The sequence below is a fragment of the Cupressus sempervirens genome, chromosome 1, assembly GCF_028749045.1.
Source record: "Cupressus sempervirens isolate cs-2001-9-10 chromosome 1, ASM2874904v1, whole genome shotgun sequence".
Lineage (NCBI taxonomy): Eukaryota > Viridiplantae > Streptophyta > Pinopsida > Cupressales > Cupressaceae > Cupressus > Cupressus sempervirens.
Genome location: NC_143118.1, coordinates 865,848,247 through 865,859,898, shown reverse-complemented (window position 1 = coordinate 865,859,898; position 11,652 = coordinate 865,848,247). Strand labels below are relative to the sequence as shown.

The 11,652-nt window shown below is 34.5% G+C and overlaps 1 protein-coding gene across 1 annotated transcript; it reads left to right on the top strand.

Annotated features, from left to right (window-relative positions):
• Positions 1-3,143: 3,143 nt before the first annotated feature.
• On the top strand, positions 3,144-11,274 carry LOC149580579 (subtilisin-like protease SBT5.3). The gene is made up of 11 exons (XM_089814191.1): positions 3,144-3,270; positions 4,380-4,477; positions 5,166-5,263; positions 5,465-5,632; positions 5,823-5,925; positions 6,480-7,035; positions 7,532-7,629; positions 7,998-8,243; positions 8,333-8,447; positions 8,564-8,777; positions 10,417-11,274. The coding sequence occupies exons 1-11, from the start codon at positions 3,166-3,168 to the stop codon at positions 10,974-10,976; spliced, it is 2,361 nt and encodes a 786-aa protein (XP_089670317.1). The 5' UTR covers positions 3,144-3,165; the 3' UTR covers positions 10,977-11,274.
• Positions 11,275-11,652: the final 378 nt, after the last annotated feature.

Genomic DNA, 11,652 nt, shown 5'->3' with positions numbered 1-11,652 from the left:
TCATTAGATGGATTTTCTGTATGCAAGGAGCAAGATATGTGGATGGGAATTGAATGGATTTGATAAATTTGAGAGGGTTTCAATGATGGGAGGAGATGGAAGAGGATCTATAAGTGGGTTGGATGAAAGAGCGATGATAGTTATGGGACATGGAAGAGGAATGATGAGTGCAGGAGATGGAAAGGTTTTAGCATGATAGCAACTTCACACATGATGTAATTAGATGAGATTTCCTCATTAACTTAACTTGGACATGGATATTCTATTGGCTTGCTTGTAAGACTTCTTAGATATTGGGTGTTCATTGTAAAACAATTAAAAAACAACATTTAGGGAACTTTGTGTTGTTAGTGTCATACCAATTAAGAAACAATATTTCAAAGCCAATGTATTATTCTACTTTTAAGAAGATTTTAAAAACTCTACCTCAAGTTTTCTTGCTCATAGCCTTACACCTCTTGTAGAATGAGTACCATGTGGTGTTCTCATATCGCTTGTTGCATCCTACATTGCATATTGTTCACATATCAATCTAGAGTACTCTATAAAATAATAAAATATTTACTTTTACGATATTCAGGTGTTTAAATTTAATATCATGTCAAAATTCATGTAGTTCATTAGATGGGGTTTGGGTAATGCTAGGAGCAAGAGATGTGGATGGGAATTGGATGGATTTGATGAGGGGGGGTTTCAATGATGGTAGGAGATGGAAGAGGATTTATAAGAGGGGTTTAAATAATGGCAGGAAATGGAGGAGGATCTATAAGTAGGTTGGATGAAAGAGGGTGAAAGTTATGAGACATGGAAGAGGAATGATGAGTGCGGGAGATGGAAAGGTTTCAATGTGCTAGCAACTTCTCATGATCTAATTAGATGAGATGTCCTCGTCAATTTAACATGGACATGGATATTCTATTGGTTTCCTTATAAGACTTCTTAGAGACTTGGTGTTCGTTGTAAAACAATTAAGAAACAACATTTAGGAAACTTTGTGTTGTTAGTGTCATACCAATTAAAAAATAATATTTCAAAGCCAATGTATTATTATAATTTTAAGAATATTTAAAAAAATTTACCTCAGGTGTTCTTGGTCCTAACCTTGCACCTTTAGTAAAACGAGTACTCTATGGTGTTCTCGTATCGCTTGCTACACCCTACATTGCATAATTCATATATATTCTAGTTGATTGTTCCACAATCTATATAAAGTACATAAACTAAATTATTAATACCTTTGGTGTAATTGTTTATACACATACATGCATGTAAAATCAAATAAAGCATCACAATTGACAAATCTTTATTACAATCCAAATTGCAATGTTATTTAGAGTTTTAAAAGCCCATTTTTGGGGGACTTAAGGTGCCTTTATATACATTGTGCAAGATCAATCCCAAGTGGAATGATAATCATAAGTGATTGAATTGAGACAAGTAAAATAATAAGCTTTACTAAATAAAAGGTTAATGGAAATGGAAATATAAATATAAAAAATAATAAAAATAGAACTTGGTAGTAATATTGTCAATAGTGTCATTAAGTTTTGAGTTCCACAAAGGACAAAGAGAGGAGGAGAAGGGGTTATAAGAAAAGAGGATGCAAATGAGGTGTAGGAGATTATGAGAGAGAAGGGTGTCACTTAGGGTAGGTCCCTATGTGAATGCTAAGCTTATTTTGACTATTAGTTGATGCTCTATATTTTTAATATTTATTTGTGGAGTCAGTGGCCCATGCTATTGAATTTTGTGTTGTGATGTGGCGTTTAATCAAACTTGGAGGTTTATTGAGCACGGTTTCCCCCTAGATTATTTCTATGGGGGTTTAGGGGCAGCGCCCCCTAGACAGGGTCAAGGGTGTGCTTCCTGTCGTAGTACAAGGTGGAGTCAAGGGGCAAAGCCCCTGGGGAGGCTTTTGGGGGCAGCGGCCCTAAAGCCAAAAATGAACCTATTATTATAAAAAGGTGTCAACTTCTATTTTTCTATTGGATGACTTATTCTAGCCCTAATTTTGTAAGTGGCAAAAGCTTGTATAAAATGACTTAGGGTTAGGGATTCCAAAATGTATGGTGATATTGTAGCTTCTTGTGACAATATCGACCTGTAAGGGATTGGAGATTGTAATCACTGGATAATAATATTGGACTTGTTGTTGGTGGACATAGCCCAAGGATTGGGTGAACCATGTTAAATCTTGGTGTCTCGTGTTCACTCTTGTGTGATATATTATTTTCTGATATTGGTTATATTTGCATGTAAATTTTATTTATATTTGTGGTTAATCCTAACATTTTGGTTGCTTAATTTCTTAGCAAATAGCTTAAAAGCTATTTTAAAATAAAACTATTAATAAAAAATGATTTGGAAAAAAACTAAAGACAAATAAAAGGAGTGAAAACCAATTGTAGAACTAGGTGTTATTTTTCCCAATTAGGAAAACAGCTAAGAACACTTTAAGTGCTTAAACAAAAACTAAGAATTAAACAACTACATAAGAACATGGGATTAGTTGCTCGAGAAGATAAGAAAAAACCAACTTAAAAAAATTAATTAAAAAAAAATCAAAAGATAAACATACTTATATTAAAATTTATTGCAGCTATATGCTCTATACTTCCACTGCCACCATGACCATCTAAATCAAACAAAACATACGAATTGTCCTCCCAATCAATTAAGATACCAACTTCAAATTTTATCATCGTGATTTTCTGCTAGTTGGAGTAAAAACTAGAGACATACAAGTGCTTGTGAATTTGTGCATTCCAAAGAAATCGGCGAAGGACAACAGAAGCAGATCTTGGGGCCAGGTGGAATATCGATTCTCGTTTCAAACACGAAGGAAAAGCTTGTTATCATCAAATGTTCCCAAAATTATTGTGGTGAATATTCTTCCTTCAAGATCGCTTCAAAGATTTGTTTAGATTCACTCTCAAACTCTCCACGTCGAAATACATGCTGACCAGACCAAATCGGAAATAAGGGAAACTGACTGTAAACAGCAATGGCAAGTGGTGATCTAGCTAAGAACAAGAAAATCTCGCAGCAAAAAGCTCCCCTAAATCAATGGAAGTGTCAATATCCATATCCCACTGTGCTATTACTATTTATATTTCATTACGTATACAATAGTCTGTACTCAAGTCATTAGGCTCGGAATCAGACATGGCCAAAGAATTAGCATGGATTGCTATTGTCATCTTGGCTTTCTCATTGAGAGAGGCCATGGGTGATAACCCAAAGCCGAAGGTCGTGCCTGAGAAGACAAAGGCAAGTGAACAATGCTTCAATTTTATTTTTTACATCAAATGTTGTTAGTCATGAATGCTGTAAGTCAGTATTTCACATGACTGGATTATATATATATATAGAGAGAGTGATATCTAACTACAGATTTCAACCTTGTGATCTGCTTCATGTACTGTTTGAATTATGTAAGCATGGATCAAATTGATGGTATGATTTTTTCACATTTCATGTATAATTGTAACAAGATTTTGGAGATGACCATGTGTATATTTATGGAATGATTTTTAATCTTTTCCTGATAAAAGATTACTGAACGTGATTCAGCATCGATAATCAAAACATACAGATCTGCCTTCCAAAGTTAATTACAAATGGACCCAATAGCTTACAATTTTGAATTCCATGAATTGAAAGTTTACATTGACTGAAACTTTCTCAATACAAACTTCCTATGATTAAATATGGTGAACTTTTTGATTGTTAATTATGAATGCAGTCTGTCAGCATTTCACATGTTTGGATAATATAGATAGATAGATAGATCTATTTTGAATGGTTTTGTTTGATTCCGAGTATATCCAACTGGACATAATTGAAGATTGTTATGTGGGTGTTTTGGTTATCAAGATTATGATGTGAGTGATACCAAACTAAAGATTCCAATCTTGTGATCTGCTTGTACTGTTTGGATATGTCTGCACTATTTTTCGTTGCGAGCATGGATTCAATTAATGATATGAATTTCAATCTTATGATCTGCTTATACTGTTTGGATGTCCACATTATTTTGTATTGTAAGTATGGATTCAATTTTGTATTGTAAGCATGGATTCAATTGATGGTATGTTTTTTTCTGATTTCATGTATAAATTTTGTAACAAGTTTTTGGAGATGACTGTGTATATTTAATGGTATGATTTATATTGTTTGTCCTGAGAAGAGATCACTGAATGTAATCAAAACATACAAATTTATTTTTCAAAAGCTTATTACAAATGGGCTCCAATTGCTTACAATTTTGAACTTACTACCTCGAACTCCATGAATTTGAAGTTTACATTGACTGGAATTTTCTCAGTACAAACTTCCTATGATTAATATGGTGAACGTTTTGATTTGGGTGGTTTCAGTCCTATATAGTGTACTTGGGTGGGCACAATGACAGGGTCAGAGAGAAGCACTTGATTGCAGATTCTCATTACCAGCTTCTGGCATCTGTTGTGAGAAGGTAACAAGCATTGACATTTCCACATTCAATAATTTTTATTATATATATAGAAGCTACCATGTTTTTACTTCTTTAATTTAGATCGGTCTTGACTTCAAAATCCAAAACCAAGCAAGAATAAATTATGTGATGGTGAGAAGCGTCCACACTATAATTTACTAAATAGAATGTGTTAAAAAAATGGATGGAAATAATCACATTTGCAAAATCCATATAAAATTAGAGTACAGAGCATGAAACAAAATCATCAGATCGTCCTATTTGAGATCCAGAATATACACAAGAAAGTCACACTCATCATTATCAATCACTATTGATTTCAGATATCTAAGGCGGACAGGCAATGAACTGTTCTTAACTTCATACTTTATCATCAATCTGATCACACCATGAGCACAATTATATGTAGTTTTAATAACAATCAATTGTCCTCTGTCATGAGTATCCTATTGTATAAGCATCAGGATGCAGTGTAATTTAGTTTCAAAAGAAATAATCCTTTTCAAGACCTTTTCCACGAGAGATGACTCGGAGTAAATTTATTTATGGGATTATTAAACCTCCGTATCTTGTTCTTTAATCTGGTACTAACAAAACTTTTTTTTTCTTTTCTTTATTTTATAGTCAGCAAGCAGCCATGGACTCGATCATCTAACAAAACGTTTTTTAACTTTTCTTAATGTTACAGTCAGCAAGCAGCCATGAGTTCAATCTTCTACTCGTACAGTAGAACTATAAATGGATTTGCTGCTAGACTTACCGAAGACCAGGCTCTTGCTGTTTCAAGTAAAGTGCGCAACCTTCATAAATGTTTTGATTAATTCCTTCTTATTGAAGTATATAAATTCATGTGAAATTTTCAGTAAATTTCTGAAGCCCTCTATGAGGTTTTATGGACCAAACTGGTGCAGAGAACCTATTAAATGCATTTTTCAGTTTTTATATATTGCGTGGTCTATGTTTGCTAACTGAATGATGGTCCTGCAGGTTTGCCAGAAGTATTATCTGTATATCCTAACAGAATGAGAAAGTTGCAAACAACTCGTTCTTGGGAATTCCTTGGATTAGAATATGAGAATCAACAAGTCCCTCCAGAGTCCCTCTGGAAAAAAGCAGCATTTGGAAAGGATGTCATTATTGCTAACCTAGATACAGGTACGGAGACACTCTTCCTCCTCAACGCACTAAAAGTATGGGTTTATAATTAGACCATAACCATCTAACACTACATACGACTTGAATTGCTCTGTTAGGGGTTAGGGTTTTAAATTGGGTAACGGGCAGGGGTTTATACTTGGATCATAATTATCTAATAGCAAATCTGACCTAAATTGCTCTATGTTAGGTGTATGGCCCGAAGCTGAGAGTTTCAGCGACGAGGGCATGGGTCCTATCCCTTCCCGATGGAGAGGAAAATGTGAAAACTTTACCAACTTCAGTTGCAACAGGTGATTTCATTTGAAGTCATTGAAACAACCAACGATTTACATTTTCAAATGAGTAAAATATATACATAAAACTTTTGGATTAGATCCATTATGATCTATCAATTCAACGTTTGATCTATCAGTTCTCTTCTCTTGCTATAGACCTTGATGGAATATAGTATTTGATCTCTAACATTTAGGGAAAAAGATATCTATTATCCAATCTCAATTTTGTATATGCACATTTACTTATCTACAACTTTTTTCTTGCCCCATGGTGATATGGATTAATGTGAAGAGAATCTGAGTTGTCAGGCATCAATGTTTTGGATCACATTCCATGATCTGTTAACAGAATGAGAGATTAGAAAAGAAAAAGATAATAGATCACAGAATGTAATCAACATTGATGCAAAAATAGTATACACAATCTGATCCAGAAACACTCCCGAATGTAATCCGCATTAATGCAAAAACTGTATACACAATCTGATCCAGAAACACTAATTTTAAAGAATTGTGGATATGTACTGTCTTTAGTAAAATCTGAATTTTCACAATATTTGGTGGCACAGGAAGCTGATTGGAGCCAGAATTTTCCACAAAGGATTCGAGGCTGAAAATGGAGAGTTTGATAACTCTGAGGCAGCAACAAGAAACACACTGCGTGATACAAGTGGGCATGGCTCCCATACTCTGTCCACTGCAGGAGGGAATTTTGTGAAGAATGCAAGTTTGTTTGGATATGGAGAAGGCACTGCAAAGGGAGGGGCACCTGGTGCGAGAGTTGCAAGCTACAAAGTTTGCTGGACTGATGCTTTAGGCGAAGATAGTTGTGCCGAAGCAGACATTCTTGCTGCATTCGACCAAGCAATATATGATGGAGCAGATGTGATCTCTCTTTCCCTTGGAGGATCTCCTTATGGTCAAATATTGTTGCAAGATTCAATCACCATTGGCTCACTCCATGCTGTCGAACAAAAGAGAGTTGTGGTTTGTGCGGGAGGGAACGATGGTCCAATGCCTGGTTCTGTTTCAAACATTGCTCCCTGGATTATAACAGTGGGAGCAAGTACTCTTGATAGAAAGTTCTCTTCCAATGCTATCCTCGGCAACAAGAAGATATATAAGGTCAGAAATTTCTCTTAGCTTTATTGCTGATAAATGTTTTCAAACTTGTTAAGAGGGACCAAACATGCTCATCCAGTTGCTTATACTCATCATCTTGAAGAGTAACAAAGCAAAATGATGTATTATAGCCATTAATCTTTTTTATAATTAATGAATTGATGAAGATAGTTCATGAACTCAATTGTATTAAAATTTTAGATCACATTCTATGATCTATCATAGAAACGAAGTATTGTTTACAGGAAAAATAGATTAAAGAGTCTGATCTAGAATATTGAAACAAAAACTAGATTACACAATTGAATTTAGCTATAATCATCATCATTTCCATCATGTTAAACGTACTTTCAAATTCAATAAATGCAATTGTTTTTGTGTTTTCAAACAGTGTATTTTGTAAACTTTTTGGAATAATCAAAATTGATTGTTAAAGGTATTGAATTTATTTTCATCCCTTGCTTAGAGAATTTATGGAAATTTTTTGGTTTGAGGCCAGGGAGAAAGCTTAGCTCAGTATTCTCTCAAGACTAGAAGAATGTACCCTCTGGTATCAGGATTAGATGCCAGACTCCCGGGTGTCGAAACAATTGACGGGTATGCTACAATATTTCTCATTTTTTATGATTAGCCAAAGAAGATGAAAGTGCAGCCAAGAGAATTCTATTGATCAAACATGATACCATATGTTCAAATTTTGTTTTTAAAAAATCATACTCAGTCCAATCTAGAAATTTTGGAAACAAAATTTGTACATTTCAAATGAATTGTGACAATCTAATATTATTAAATGATATCATATTTTCACAAACTTGTAGAAATATAAATAATTATTTCTGAATCAACTTATGTAGATCAGAGAACGAAAATTTAACAATTGTGATAAAATAAACTAAAACTAGTTGATTTGAGAAACATCTACTTACATAAAACTCCCAACCGCTATGACATTCGACGTGCTGCAGATTGACTTGTGCCGAGAAATCATTGGATCCTCGAAAAGTTAAAGGCAAGATAGTTTCCTGCGTTGGTGGCGTCAATCCAGATGTTGGAATGGGTGAAGAAGTTCGTAGGGCAGGAGGAGTGGGCATGCTTGATATAAATAGTCCAGGAGAAGAAAACTTTATTTTACCAGAACCTCATGTTCTTCCTGCAACACAGCTCACTGCAAATGATGCTACTGAAGTTACCAATTATATCAACTCTACAAAGTAAGTCTTCAGGGGATTTATTTCATTTAGCTTAATCAACACCACATTAAAAGCATTTGGATCCCTCACATTCTTATGTTCTCATGCAGATTCCCTGTTGCTTACATCTCTCCTGTGGAAACTAAGTTAAATACAAGGCCATCTCCTATAGTGGCAGTTTTCTCCTCCCAAGGCCCAAATATTGTTATCCCGGACATACTTAAGGTCATAATTCAACCCTCCAACTTTGAGTTTTTACTTTTCTTTTTTCCATTTTAAAGATTGACTCTTACATTGCAGACCTCCTGACGACAGATTTTCTTGTTTGTGTATTAATGCAGCCTGACATCTTGGCTCCGGGAGCCAACATCCTTGCTGCTTGGTCAGGAGCAGCATCTCCATCTACTCTTGATTTTGATCGGAGGAGGGTCCCTTTTAATATAATCTCAGGCACTTCTATGGCAACCCCTCATGTTGCTGGTATTGCAGCCTTAATTAAGGCAGTGCATCCTCACTGGAGCCCAGCAGCCATCAGATCAGCCATTATGACTACAGGTATGTATACTAAATATTATTATCATTTTTAACAATAACAGATTTCAAACAATCTATGATCTTATATTCATGTTTCTGAGTAAGATTGTATGAAAATTAACATTCCAGATCATATTCAATGCTTCATTATCAGGGTGTGTGGGAGCCAAGAATTTTCTTTTATATTCTTGGCTCTCTCATTCTGATGATGAATCATTGAATATTGATCCAAAATATTGATGTTGATAAACTCAGACACAATCTTACCCCAAAGTATGAATGTATTATTATCTTTGTTTTGTTTTCTGTTTTTTTCATTTTTCATTTTTTGTTTTTTACTTACTAAGATTACCCATATGGCTATCCAGCCATAAGATGCATCATGGTATAGATGGTTGGATGTTATATTGAAGTTTTCACTCTTTATCGAAGATTGTTTACAATCTGTCCATTGTACAATTACTTCAAACAAATTTAATGATAATAGTGATTGATGCGGGATCAAAATTTCGGTAATGTTACATTCAATCATCAATACAATGATTTATTCTTATGGCTAGATGGTGATTTCCTCTGAAATCACACTAATATGTGGGTCTTATCGCAAAAACCAATGTAATTTTAGATGAGTCATCTAAACAAATCGAAACTTAAGAGTGTGTTATTTAGGTCTGCAAATCTTGTAGTCTAACTGACTTTTCCCTATGATCTATCTTCTAAGTTTTTACTTTATTGAGATGGTCCATTTGAAATCATATTAACTAGTCAGTCATATTGATGAAACAAATGTGATTCAGATGGTCATTTTAACAAATCAAAGTTTGTAGTGTTGTTTAAGCTTTAGGATTCTTCTATTGTCTGACTTTTCTAAGTTTTGAATTATTTAGATGACCATCTGAAATCACATTAATAAGTGGGTCTTACTGAAGAAATTTCAAATGGGTCACCTAAATAAATCAAAGCTTAGAGTGTTGTTTCAGCTTGCAATTGTTATAGTCTCTGACTGACTTTTTCTTGTGGTCTATTTTCTAAGTTTTCACTTATTTAGACGATTCATCTGAAATCATAGTAATAAGTGGGTACTACTATAGAAACTAAAGAAATTCCAGATGAACTACCTAAACAAATCAAAACTCAAAGTGTGTTGTTTCAGCTTGCAATTTTTGTAGTTTCTGACTGACTTAGTTTTCTAAGTTTGGACTTAACAGGTAGCCCATTTGACATCATACTAGTAGGTGGATCCTACTGAAGAAAGTAATGTGATTTCAGATGACTCAACTAAACAAATCAAAATTTGAAATGAGATGTTAAGCTTGTGATTCATGTAATTGTTGTAAGTTTTAAATTATTTAGATGACACATCAGAAATCGCATTAATAAGAGGTTTTATTTAAGAAACTACTATGATTTCAGATGAATCACCTAAACAAATCAAAGCTTAGAGTGTGCTATTTAAGTTTACTTAGACTATATTGTTGAAGCTTGCAATTCTTGTAGTCTCTCAACGACTTTTTCTCCTCGTCTTATTTTTTTTATGTTTTGACTTATTGAAATGACCCATCTAACTTGCTGAATCTGAACAAATCAAAATGTTCTGTTTAAACTTATGATTCTTATAATCTCCTACTGACTTTTCCTCTTGATCTTTTTTTCTCCATAGCTACCACCATGGACAGCACCAGGAGGGTCATCAAGGACCTTTTCGATCAAACAGCAACCCCTTTCGACTATGGTGCGGGTCTCATAAACCCAAATGCAGCTGCAGATCCTGGTCTGATTTATGACATTTCATTCAACAATTACTTAACATTCCTTTGCAGCTTCGGCACTAACTCAAGCCAGATAAGAAACGAAACAGGCAGACCATATAATTGTCCCTCATATCACCAGACAATTTACAATCTCAACTATCCTTCCATTACAGTCTCATCTTTTGATGAGACCGTGTTTGTGAGAAGAACGGTGACATATGTCTCAGAAGGACCAGCGACTTTTAGAGGAAAGGTAAGAGCACCTCATGGAGCTGTGGCAGTACTGAAACCCAACAAGCTTGAGTTTACAATGGCAGGAGAAACAAAAACATATTATCTTGTGATGAAACCAAGGAAGGGTTTTAACTCAACTGAATTTGGATACTTGACATGGGAAAGTGCTAATCACGTTGTGAGAAGCCCCATTGTTATTTGCGGTAAAGGGACTAACTGCCAGTCTTCTGCATAATCAAAACATTCCAAATTACCGCAGTTTTTGCCTTACACCATTTTTTTTGAGTTGTAAGCTGTGATCACTGGCGGGATTGGTATATTCATCGTGGGACTGGAATAAAAATGAAGCAAAGATTTTATTATTATTGCCATGATGGATATTTTGGCTTGGCAATGTAACTCTCTGTGGCATTTTCAAATTCTTCAATAATGTTGTATCAGCACAGAAATTTCTTATGAACGAATGAGTGTTAGTAACGTTCATGAGAATATTGGTCTCAATTTCAATTTAACAAATTTCACATCTCCCTTCACTTTGTTATTCCTTGATCATATCATAAGACAGTTTATCTTATATTCTTATTTGTTGAAGTAAATTAATTACCTACACCGATTCGGTCGGCACAGACCAAAGCAAAATCTAGAAAGACATAAAACATGTGCAGCCGTCCGCAAGCCGTCCACAGCTGCTAATAATTAAATGCTCAACATGACTACTTCTGTACAGTTATGTATGTATATGGTTATAAATAGAATGTTTTGGGAGTGGTAAAGTATACCTCATTTTGGAGTAAAGTATTATTTACAAAAAGAGGGGTAAAAATTTTATTGAATAGCAAAGAGAGCTGAACAACACAAAAAATAAAGAGAACTACATAGTTCTATACTGGTCCACAAGTTGAACCAGCATT